Genomic DNA, 13065 nt, shown 5'->3' with positions numbered 1-13065 from the left:
TATGGAATTAAAGCATTCCAAAAGAAAAGGATCACTTACGTATAGTGCACAGCTCCATAATAACTATAAGTCGAGAAGTTGAAGTGAAAAATTAAATTATTCTAGGTATGGCGTTTGTTTCAATTTAGGAGAGTTTGTATATTCTTAATAGCATACAAACATCACTTCTCATAACTTTGTTGAAAAATAATTTATTTATTTTTGAGGTGGAATGTTATTGTTGTGCAATCTAACACGTGTTAAGTTTGTAAGGGTATAGTTGTCATGTGCGAAATTATTCAGTGGTTGATCCGTCACTATTATTGGTTCAAACATGTTATCATATCCATCACTATTTTTTGTCGTCTTATGATATAAGACTTCGAAACTTTTGTGGTGGGACCATCACATTTTATTCACATTGTACACTTGTACCTTTTTTCGAAACATTATAATAGCTTTGCTTTTATGAAAAACTTTCCTAGCGAAACGCACCATAAAGGTGCCAAGGTGGGGATGCCCGTGAAAACAGATTTATCATGCCCTCGTATAAATCAACAAAAAAATTGATATATAATATAAAGATAAAATATTGTCAAAAGGTTTTTTTTTCAATTAGTAAATGCGAATGATTTTAATTAAGTTTATTATAAATTAAGGAAAGCATATTAGTAATCATTATAGTTAATTTTATCCATTTACAAAGTTTAAATGGTGTATCAAATTTCGATTTTTTTGTTGTTGTTGTTGTTTCTTTATACAACTTAATTGTTTATAGCTTTTGTTCTAGTTTCTAGGTAGTACCAACGCACATTGTGAAATCTATTACGCGTGAAAGGGTCAAAAGTAGTCATTTCAAAGTGTCACCCTATACCTACTTAAAATGCCTCAATACCTGTGCACCACAAATGCTCCAATAGTTGTGCCCTATGGGTACCAATAACGCTGCACAACTCCTCCAATTAAAGTCCAAAAATTCCAACTATTAAGACTAAAATGGATGGTTATTATTATATGTGAAATTTTTAATGAACTTTTAATTATTAATATTTTGGTTTCTTTAAAATTAATAATTGAGAAATTAGGTAAGCAAAGTGTGAATAGTAATTGGAACATGAGTAGAACCGATGCTCTTCCCTATGTTTAATTGAATAAAAATTCCCACATCATAAAAAATGAAATTGAGATATCAAGCAATTCTTAAGATTTAATAAAATAAAATTTAAATTAATATCACTTAATCCTTCTTTCTTGATCCTTAAGCATGGCTACCTTCCTTCTCCTCTTTGACATTAAGACTGACCATCCTCTTCTTCCTCCTCCGTAGTATCTCCTCCTTTTTTCTTCCCTCTCTCTTCAATAGAATTTGAATCTTGTAGCACCATCAATAATGCCACTTTTTCACCATCATATTATAGAAACAAATATTACAACAGAAATAAATAGACAAAGAGATATTAGACCTATAATAACCACACAACCTTCTAACCAGAATCTCTTAAAAAAAAGAGTAAAAAAACAGTTCTCCTGAGAATAGGAGACAAAAATGAGTGGAGAACATGGGCGCATAATGTCAAGCAAAGCGGTTACCACCACTCAATCTCTGCGAACAACCATCCAGACAGCTCATTTCTTGTTTCAGTTAGGCTGTTAGCTAACCGCCAGGTTACCTTTTCAATTACGGCAAAAGAATAAAATACCCCAGAGATCATGTGTGTCCACTATATATATATTTCCCACTGCCCCAAACACACATTCAATCGCCTTCCACCATCAGAAAGCCATTGAAGACCTGCAACATATTTCTTTTGTTTAACAGACAAGATGGGCACGCCTGTAGCTGCATTTCTGTCAATTGTCGTAGCCGCTGCAACGTTGGCAATGCCCTGCTTGGCTGCGCATTTCACAGTAGGTGACGCCAACGGGTGGGATCTTACCACCAATTTCGGCGACTGGCTTGACGGAAAAAAATTCCACGTCGGCGACACCCTGGGTAAAGAAAACAATAGATTTCAAAGTGTTGCCCATTCTTGTGTTCTGATTTGGCTTGTCTTTAATCGTTTTAAATGCTTGGCATTGCAGGTTTTAAGTACACGTCGACGCACAACGTGGTGGAAGTGAGTAAGGCAGACTACGCGGCCTGCCAAGCTGGCAATGCCCTGAAAACATACACGGACGGTCAAACGACTGTTCCATTGAAAACCGCGGGCAAAATGTACTTCATCTGCGGTGTGCCCGGTCACTGCGCTGGTGGAATGAAGGTCGGCATCACTGTCAAGGCAGCCGCTAGCGGTGCCGCTGCCCCCAGCCCCACGCCTCTCGCCAAGGCACCCGCCGCCACCGCCAAGTCTCCCGCCGCCACGGACACCTCCTCCGAGCCTGCACATTCCAGCGATACTACGAGTGCCGCCGCCGCTTTTTCTGCTGCCCATATCGGTTTGGCTTTTGCGGCTGCCGTTGCGGCGGCGGGGTTTGTGTTGTTGTAATTGTTTTGATCGTCGCCAGGGAAGAGCCAGTGCCCTAAATTTAGCATTTGGTGATGGAAATTGCTTGAAATTTGGCTTCTGCATTTTTTGTTAGGTTTTGTCTGTGAGTTTCCATGGTTCGAATTCGTTTCATCTTTTTGTTTCGAAAGGGAGAATTTGTTTTCCATGGTGTCCGTTCTGTGTATGTTAACCTTGTGAACTTCGGCATTCCGTTTTCAACCAAAAAATGCATAAGATATGGAGAGGATTTATGTATCAATTGTTGTAAGGGTATTTGTTATTAGTTCCTGCCATGGCAGGAATATTTATGCATCCACCATGTTGTTAAATAGCTATTAGTCATTGTCCTTGATAACCAATCAGAGTTTAAAATTTTTCAAACTAAAATAAATTTTTCTATTTTCAAAAGTTAACTTGCTTATTTTTTAACAAAAAATATTTAAAAAATGATTTCTTTATGCTGTGTTTGGTCAATGTGAAATTCTGTAGACATAAAATTTAATTTTTGAAAACAAAAATATACACAATTTTTATGTACAATTAATAACTGTCATAATTAAAAATGATCAGAAATTTAATAACCAATTCATTCAATGATAGATCAGAGAAATAATATAAAAAATTGTCCTTGCTGATGTGACATTGCCTTGTTTGTTTTTCTATCGATTGGTGTAGCAAGATAATTATTTTTATTTTTTTTTAAATTGTGACTTCGAGGAGGCAAATATTGAATACAAATTTTGATAGCTGGCATATTAAACACAATTTCTGACATATTATCTGGAGCTGAGTGCTAGAGTGTTCATTCAGTACGGTGCCAAGTAATTGTATTGAATGTCTATTGAATGCATACTTATGCATATTTCAATCCAGGCTTCCATTAGTTATCTGATGTGAGCTAGGTTTGCGTCTCCATCGTCTACATTTCTACATTTTTTTAAGATTTCAAAAGGCATATTCCACAACATTCGCAGAGATTTCTCAACGTGAGCTTTGATGGGTATGAGAAAATTTTCTTAGACATATCTTGTAGGTGACTGTGGCTGTGTCCTTAAAGACCAGTATGGTCATCTCTGTAGAAGCTCTTTAATTTTTATTTTCCGTCTGAAACTATATTTTTGCAGATAGTTGATATTTAATATATTTAAAAAAAAATTTGACCCATTTTTTTTAGGGCTTTCCACCGCTAGGGCTTCCATTGGCTACCATTGATCTATAATTACAACATTCTGACTGGCTTGGGTGGGAATCGATATGCTCGAACAAAACTCCTCTCTGTCTCCATCCTCTCAAGTGTAGGTCCTCTGTTTTGCTCTACTGTGCTCGACGAGTGTGTTCTACACAGGTGCATACCAAATACACAGGTGTGTGAGGTAATTAATTGCTTACCCAAATGATTTTATCATAGCTTTTACTAGATTTTTGCTATTATGTAACTATTTATATAGTATTTATCCAAAATAAAATCTTTTACCCAGATACACAGGTACGTGAGGTAATTAATTGCTTACCCAAATGATTTTATCATAGCTTTTGCTAGATTTTTGCTATTCCGGAACTATTTATACAGTATTTATCCAAAATAAAATCTTTAACTGCTCCTGTCAAAGTTTCAATGCTCGAATGTTATAATTTCTTACGACAAATTCTTTTCCTCAAAAATATTTTCCACCCATTTTTTTGGGCTTCCATTTATGCCGGCCATTGTAGGTGACTCTATCACATAAAATCATAGATATAATTTTTGACATTTTCCTTTGTTTTGTCCCAATCACTGAAAAAATTCTGTGTTTTTTAACACTTCTTCTGGAACAGGAACACATGAACGTGTACATTCTGTTGCGTTTTCCAGCTACTTATTCGTATTCTTTCTTTCACATCTCGCCATAAAATCTATTGACAAATTAAAACCGAAAACAGAAAAATTTAATAATTAGTTTTTAATTTATTTATTTTGGCTTTTTCCTTTGGTTGCTTTGCAATTTGGGACAAGACGCACAGAAGACTATTTTTAAACTTTACTTCTATTAAACGGTTTGCGTAAATTTAATGTATCGCACTGTTTTGAAGTCAGAGATAGATTCTGCATAGATTTTTTTACATAATTTCATTCGACTATATAAATTTAACAATACCCATTTTCTATTTTTTTCCTTTTAAGTTTTAACTATGTTTAGCATTTTCTTACTGTACAAACGCCCGAATTGAATGTTTTACGCTGGTAATTCAGAATGCATGTTTTTTTTGCAGGATTTTTCATCTGGGTATAATAGACTTATGAGTACCCATGCTCTTTTTAAAAAAAAAATTGTTTTCCCTTAATTAACTTTATAGGTTTCGTTTGACTATTTAAAGGTGCGTGAATTGAATGTTTTATCTTTGAGCTAGAATGTGCATATATTTTTGTAGGTTGTTTCATTTGGCCATAAAAATTACCAATACCCATTTTCTTTCTTTTGCGTTACACCTATATGTGTTGTTGTCTTCTAATTCTATACGTATAATTGTGTCCAGTGTGTTATTCTATTTCATTTCATAGGTCATTTCATCTAGTTTTAAATATTCAGCATTAAATATTTTCTTCTTTGAAAGGTATTACCGACATAATGCTTTCTTTCAATTCTGTAGGTAAAGTTGGAATTACACTGCCCTGAAAGCACCTGAATGTTGCTTACCATTTGGAGAAGAGAGGGAATACAGGTAACTAAGTTTTCTGTTAAAATATTTTATGATAGGTTTATGAGATTCTTGCACTGTATGTAAATTTGTATACGTTGTTTACCAAAAAAGGTTTGAAAGCTTGTTCTCTAAGAATAGATTTTATAAATTTTAACATTTTCCTTTGGGTCAAAACCCCTGAAGATTTGTTGGTTCAGTGTTTTGGAATATGCCAAATTTAAGTTTGAAACCCTTTTAACCTTATGTTTCCTTTGAACTAATTTAATTTTCTGGTTCAGTGTTTTGGAATATGCCAAATTTAAGTTTGAAACCCGTTTAACCTAAAATTTTCCTTTCAACTAATTTAATTTTCTCTGACATTATATATTTCGGGTGATTTGGTTGTAGATTAGTTTTCCGTTGTCTAGTTTCCAGATGGTTTTTAACCCTACCCTTCGCATCGATAGCAATAATTGTAATAAAAATTATTCTTTCTGTAATTATTGTTCCTTCTTTAGCCTTGCAATTATACCACTCCAGTCATCTCTGTGTAGCTTACCAGTTTGTTTGTTTGGAGGCCAAAGCATGTCAATATTCAAAGTTGGTAACATGGTTCATCAGGCCTGAACTGCTCAGAAATATATTCAGTTTTGCTCTCAAGGTATGCATTGATAGTTTTGTATTTGATATTAAGACTCATGTAATCCTAGAATTTGATAAGTTTCTCAAATTAAGATAATTTGTATTGTGCATAACCTAACTGGTTCTGACACTTCGAAAATACTTTCAATTCAAAATGTTGCTTACTGATGTTTCTAAAATCTTCTGAAATTTTGATTGGATAATGGATATTTATCATCACAATTTTTGCTAGTACCAAAATCATATTCCTCATGTGAGATTATGTGAATCAATATGTGGAAATTTAAGTCTTGACTATGTACTAGGAAAAGAAATAAAGTAATAAATAGAAGCATAGCTGTCATTTAAGATTTCTGTTTGCATTAGATAAACTTTCAGGTTGAATTGAAGCATCCCTTTGCCCTGAATGTTGTAGTTGTAATTGTTGCCTAGGATGTCATTTTTTGAAGTCTTATGATGTATCAAATCTTGCATTGCTGATTTTGTGATTATTGTGCTCGTATTACTTGCTGACTTACCTTAAGGTAGAAGGGCTTCTCAAGCATACAAGTTTTAAATTTTTTAAAACATTAAAAGATACTAGCTATGTTGTCTTTACAAATATTGACCACTGTTAATCCCTGAGAAAATGGTCTGGTGCCATTCTAATTGCAAAAATATTGCAAACCTTACATAATTGTTACTCAGGGATAGAATAAATGTGATAATTTCTCACCCAGCATCTAAATATATTCCAAGCTTAAGTCCCTTGGAATGAACATAGTCTCCCAATGCCTTAATGCTAGAGGGAACTGTAGAAGCTTTGGCAGCAAGATTATCCTGACCACATACAAGAGTTTGAATTAAGTACATCAAAATCCATAATATGTAACTCTAGCAACTCTCAGTATTCTTTTTTCAAGCATATTATGTACCTCATCATCTCTGTTCACCTCGGCCCAACAGTCATCTTAATTGACACGTCCACATTGATATTAGTGTGGGCTGAAGTCATGTAACTTTTATAGTCTATAATGTTAGTTCTTTTTATTTCCGATTTGCACTCTGTATGATATTTTTCATTATCAATGTTAAGGATCATACTACATGATCTATCGTCTAGATGAAAAATATAATCCGAAACATTGATGATGAAAAATATCACACTATACAAATCAAAATGAAAAGAACTAACATTAATACAAACTAATTGGGTAGATTAAAATATACACAGCTAATAGAAATGGCAGAGTATAGCTGACCTATATTAACATACTCATAACCTAGCTTATATAATCTGGTGGATATCATTGCGTCAGCTATATGATGACCATAGATCAACAAAAGAATTATTTCATATTTTCTCAATCATAAAACAGTATTAGAAATCTACAATACCAAGTGTACCCCGTTATCACTAAGAGCATAAGACAATGTCACAATGGTTCAAAGACCAAAATATATAGCTTATATTCATACCATTAACATCACAGTATTGTTTGAGCTCTTAACTAAATCTTCCCATGGCAAGAAGTTTAGAACACTGCTATTCATAATCAAAGTATGCGAGCACCTGTTTCATGAATAATCCCCTAAGTAACATGGCGTGAGAAATGATTCCAACTATTCCATCTAAACATAGGAAAGAAAGAAACCAATCTATGAATAATTATGTGTAAACAAATGATAAATATTTATACTAATCCACCCTTATTTTGCGTAATTATCATTTATACTAATCCACCCTTATTTTGCGTAATTATCATTTATACTAATCCACCCTTATTTTGCGTAATTTTATGTCTTAGGTATTTGTAATTGAGAAACATTATACCCCATCTGAGGCGTCTGACCAAGCCCATTGGATACTAAAATTCTTCTCCCCACAGGAGCAGATTTTGCTTGATAGCATAAAAGTGCTAAGAGCCAAAACCATATCATCTTCATGGTGTGTAGTATGCTCAAAATAGAGAAGTTGTATGTTGTATGTATAGAATCTTGATTTCTATTGTGAGCACCTACAAAGATCCTTGGATTTCAGCTGGATGTTTTGAGCAAATTCCAGTATATAAAACTGTTGTGAACAACTTAATAGTGTCTATTCATCCCGATTCTCTCTATGCTGATGAGAACAAGGTCTGTTTCCCTACTCATGGCAAATAAACCAATGGTGAGGATAAAATAAGCTAGCGAAGAAGACTTTTTTCAAACCTTCACTCATATGGGATGCAATTTTAAATAATATTAAAACTAGTAATACTACTTAATATTGCTATTAAATAGTTTCATAGATATTAATATTGATAGAATTGTTGTTTAAATATCTAAGTTATATTAGCAAAGTCATTATGCAGAGTGTTTGGTCCAGAAAATTAAATATTTGTATCTTTTAGTCATTTAATAATACCTTAAGATGTTATTATTTAATATTTAATCTTTCATTTAATAATACCTTAAGATGTTATTATTTAATATTTAATCTAAGATTCTAAATATCGGTTTGATAGTTTTCCATAGTCCACATTGTATTTGCAAAAATGCTTTGGGACAAACCACGTTAGATTTTTTGTATTAGGCATTAATTCTTGCATCTGTTGCCTTGCTTTTACAAGCTACGAGCTCTCTTCAAGTATCACGCACTGTGGCTGAAACATAAAACCTTTATATAACCACAACTACTAAGCTGTATAGTCAAGGCATTTGACCTTACTCTTTTTATTTTTGCTACCAAAATTCAGCTTCAAAGAGTATGAACAACATTGTGGTGATTTTAACGTTAGAGCAACTTCATTTCAAAATTTATAATTTTCCTACTATCTATTTTGAATATTAATAATTTCTATTAATGCAGGTAACCTACTTCAGTTCATTAACCAATTGAAGCTGATGGAGACTCGAGCAATGACAGAGTATCGGGCACACGCATAGAAAGGGAGCTTCATCATCCAACATCTCTTAGCCGACATTTCATTCAAATATTTTCATCAAGTCCTTGTTCCAGCTTTACAAATTGCAGCAGGAAATGCAATGAATTCATCTTTCATGATCTAATTTGTACCAAAGAGAATTTTAACATTTAATTAAAAATTGTACTTGAACATTAAATGGATTCAATGAGGAATGTTATGGATTTAATGCCTTTAATAATGCAAAATACAACATCTGCTTCCGCTTATCTTCTCAATATTATGGAAAAAAGTGCAAACTTTTATATTATTCATTCTAGCTTCATCTTCTCAATCTTGTAGAAAAAAATAACATCTTCTATATTATTGATAGTAGCTTTCATCTTCTCGGTCTTATGAAAAAATGTTGACTTTTAGATTATTGAATCTAGCTTAATCTTCTAAGTCTTCTTGAATAAATGTGACTCTTTATATTATTGATTTCTTTTCACTATACCTGAATAAATGTGACTTTTTATATTATTGATTTCTTTTCACTATACCAGAAATGTTCAATGCATTTTTCATAACACTTTCTCTAACATACTCAAGCTTCCAATGTATATAGTGACATGATAACTCAATCAACATATTATATAAATTTTGTAATAAATTTTTAATTTTAGTTGAATTATGGATAAAATTTTCAAACATTATTATTTATATTCTACTAACACTCATTTTCAATAATTAGAAATAAATCTTTTCAATCATGATAATATTTTAACTAAAATTTGGTAATATTCATTTTCAAATATTAAAAAAGAATTTAAATTCAATTTCACTACTTAAATTAAAATTTGATAACAATAACTTCTCTCCTCTCCCCCTCTCCTCTCTCTCTACCTATCTCTCTTTGGCTCTAGTTCAGTCCCTTTCTCTATTTTTTATACCCCTATCTTTGTATCCTATTATCATAGTGCCACATGTAGCTTTATTTCTCCATCTATATGTAGCTTTATTTCTCCATCTATATGTAGCTATCTCTTCCTCTTTATCTCTATCCATTACTCTCATTCTTCTAATGGCAGGAACTTGACGCTTTGCGTCCTTGTTATAGTTTTTGTTTTAGATATAAAAATAAAATAAATTTTAGTAAAATAATTATATTATAAAAATACAAATAATAGGATAGAGGATTCAACAATTGGGCATCCTAACTTTGTGCCTCTCAAAATTCTAGAGACTTATCATTCTCGTTTTTTATAGTAACTTGCTTGGCAAGTCCCTTGCTTATAACTAATGTTTCAAGGAATACATTTCATTCAATTATTAGTATGCATGATCAACACTAAAAATCTATTGAAACATGTTCAACTTCTAAGTCCTCTCTTAATAGTCAAAATCTAGCTCCATATAAGAGTTAAGTCAATGTAATTTATTGTTAATAAAGATTGCATAGCTAATATCACTATCTTGCTTAGAAACCACTTTGAAACTCATCACGTGCATCATGCATATGTGGCATAATCATCTCTGATCGCCATTCGATCATTGATCATCATAATCGATTCACCAAGCTCCATCGGTTAGGGTTCGACATATCAAAGGTTAGGGTTACCTTCATGCAATGCCAACAAACTTCCCCTTTGGCATTGATGGAAATACAAATATCAATACCCTTTGATTGTGATGATTGAGAGTAATGACTCCCCCTTTGACAGCCTAACCATTCCATGCTTCGGGATTGATGTCTTCCATATCTTCTTAATTGACCTCATGTAGAGGTACAACCCCTAACTTGCCTCTAAGATACTCAAAAGTAGCCTTAGGTAAAGGTTTAGTAAAGATATTCGCTAGTTGTTCCTTAGTAGATACATGCTCCAGTGACACATCTTTACTCTACGCTTTTTCTCTCAAAAAATGATACTTCACCTCAATATGCTTGGTTCTTGCATGCAACACCGGGTTCTTTGAAATGTTTATTGCACTGGTGTTATCACAAAAAATCCTTACCAGTTCTGAGATTTTCAACTTGAAACCTTCCAGAATGTGCTTCAGCCAAATTGCTTGGGTACAATTCATGTATCTTGCAACATATTCAACTTCTGCGATTGATTGTGATATGCAACTCTGCTTCTTGCTGCTCCAAGATACTATCCTTCATCCAAGAAAGAAAGCTCCTTCGTTTGTACTCTTCCTGTCATCAACATTTCATTCCCAGTTTGCATCTGTATAGACTTTCAAATCAAAGTTACTTGCATATGGATACCATAATCCATAATCAATTGTGCCTTTCAAATATCTAAAAATTATTTTAGTTGCTACCATGTGCGTCTCCTTCGGACTTTTATGAAATTTGGCAACTAATCCAACTACATGAGCAATATCCAGTCTTTTGTGAACACTTGCACTCTTTTTCATCCACTGATGCAGAATAATCTTCCTTAGACAGTTTACAACCTATCACAATTGCTGTTCCAACTGGTTTATGTACAGTCTCCCATTCCAAATGTCTTCAATACTTCTTTCACATACTTGGACTGTGTGATGAAGATACCATTCTTCATTTGTTGAATTTGCAAACCTATAAAGAATTTTATCTCTCCTACCAGAGACATCTCAAATTCACTTTTCATCTCATTAGCAAAGTCATCACACATGTCATCATTGCCTCCAAAAATAATACCATCAACAAATACCTCACTAACCAGTATCTTATCTCCTTCATTCTTGAGATATATATTGCTATCTTCACTGGTTCTCTGAAAAACCTATCTTCACCAAGTGAGAATGTAGTCTTTCATACCATGCCCTAGGTGCTTGCTTCAAACCATAGAGTGCCTTGTGTTGTTTGCACACCATATCCTTTGCTTTAGTCAAAGTATAACCATCTGGTTGTTCAATGTAGACCTCCTCTTCCAATATTCCATTTAGAAATGTTGACTTCACATCCATCTGATACACCTGGAATCCTCTATATGCTGCACATGCAAGTAGAGTCCTAACTCCTTCCAATCTTGCAATTGGTGCAAATGTCTCACCATAGTCTTGTGCATAACCTTTGCATACCAGTCTAGCTTTATTTCTGACTACTACTCCATATTCATTCAGTTTATTCCTGAATACCCATTTAGTACCTATTACATTCTTGTTCTCCAGTCTGGGTACCAATGACCAAGTATTGTTATTCTCAATATGGTCAAGTTCTTCTTCCATAGCCTTGATCCAATGATCATCTCCAAAAGCTTCCTTTTCTATTCTAGGCTCAATAGTGGAGATCATGCAAGAATTCTCTCTTATTCTTCTTATGGTTAACCCACCAGCATCTTTACCTCCAATAATTTGATCAGGATTATGATTGAGTCTAATGTACCTTGGAATAACATGATCATGGTCTTCAAGTTCTTCTTCTTCACTTTCTTCATCTTCTATAGAATCTACCTGTTCAGGTTGAACTGGTGCTACAGTATTCATTTCACCAACTTCTGGCTTCACCAGTTTTGGTTCCAAAACCAAAATGTAAGGTTCATCTTCTTCCTTCTCCTTATTGATTTCTCCTAAATCTTCAGGAAACTTATCCACTCAGACATTAGCACTTTCAATGATCTTCTTTGTCCGGTTGTTGTAACATTTGTAGGTTTTTCTCTTGGTGGAGTAACCAAGAAATATGCCTTCATCACTCTTAGCATTAAACTTACTAACATAGTCACCTCTCTTGATAAAACATCTGCTGCCAAAAAACTTAAAGTAACTGACATTAGGTGATATACCATACTAGTATTCATAAGGAGTTTTATCCTTACCTCTTTTAACCAATATCTGATTCATTGTGTAGACAGTTGTGCTGACAGCTTCTCTCCAGAATGTCTTAGCTACACCTCCTTGTATTAGCATAGTCCTTTCAACTTCAACAACTGACTGGTTGTTCCTCTCTGTAATACCATTCTGCTGTGGTGTCCTAGGTGGTGAATTCCTCTTAAGTAAATTCACCACCTTGATCAATTCTTAAGCACTTAATCTTTCTTCCACTTTGTTTTTCAACTAAGGATTTGAATGCCTTAAACTTGCTGAAGGCTTATGTTTTGTCCTTCGAGAATGTGACCCACATCATTCTTGCGCAATCATCAGTAAAGATCATAAAATACCGATCAACTTGAATACTCCTAGTCCTTATTGGTCCACAAAGGTCGGTATGAACCAAGTCTAGCAAATGTTCTGTTGAGAAAGATTTTCTCTTAAAGGTTGAGGATGTCATCTTTCCTAACTGACATTCCTTACATAGAGCATTCACCAGTTTGTACAACTAAGGCAAACCTCTTACTGATTTGGACTTACTAACTGTTACAATGTTATCAAAATTTACATGATAGAATCTCCGATGCCAAAGCCAACTATCTTCTACTTTTGCAATTAAACAATTGTTGACTTTAGAA

General features: G+C 33.7%; 1 protein-coding gene and 1 non-coding gene across 2 annotated transcripts; both read left to right on the top strand.

Moving 5' to 3' along the window:
- Positions 1 to 1717: 1717 nt before the first annotated feature.
- On the top strand, positions 1718 to 2724 carry LOC131855748 (mavicyanin-like). The gene is made up of 2 exons (XM_059213432.1): positions 1718 to 1972; positions 2062 to 2724. The coding sequence occupies exons 1-2, from the start codon at positions 1804 to 1806 to the stop codon at positions 2463 to 2465; spliced, it is 573 nt and encodes a 190-aa protein (XP_059069415.1). The 5' UTR covers positions 1718 to 1803; the 3' UTR covers positions 2466 to 2724.
- A 301-nt stretch (positions 2725 to 3025) lies between these two features.
- LOC131029379 (uncharacterized) lies at positions 3026 to 8921 on the top strand. The gene is made up of 4 exons (XR_009359223.1): positions 3026 to 3465; positions 3640 to 3838; positions 5094 to 5165; positions 8596 to 8921. It is a non-coding gene; the product is annotated as an uncharacterized LOC131029379 (transcript).
- The last annotated feature ends 4144 nt before the right edge of the window (positions 8922 to 13065 follow it).

This window comes from Cryptomeria japonica, chromosome 10, assembly GCF_030272615.1.
Source record: "Cryptomeria japonica chromosome 10, Sugi_1.0, whole genome shotgun sequence".
Classification (NCBI taxonomy): domain Eukaryota; kingdom Viridiplantae; phylum Streptophyta; class Pinopsida; order Cupressales; family Cupressaceae; genus Cryptomeria; species Cryptomeria japonica.
This window is presented reverse-complemented; position numbering and strand designations above follow the sequence as displayed.

Excerpts from the sequence above, each read along its gene's own strand:
- LOC131855748 (XM_059213432.1), top strand. The coding sequence starts at position 1,804 with ATGGGCACGCCTGTAGCTGCATTTCTGTCAATTGTCGTAGCCGCTGCA. Across the intron at positions 1,973-2,061 it reads CCACGTCGGCGACACCCTGG|GTTTTAAGTACACGTCGACG; the intron begins GTAAAGAAAACA and ends TTGGCATTGCAG.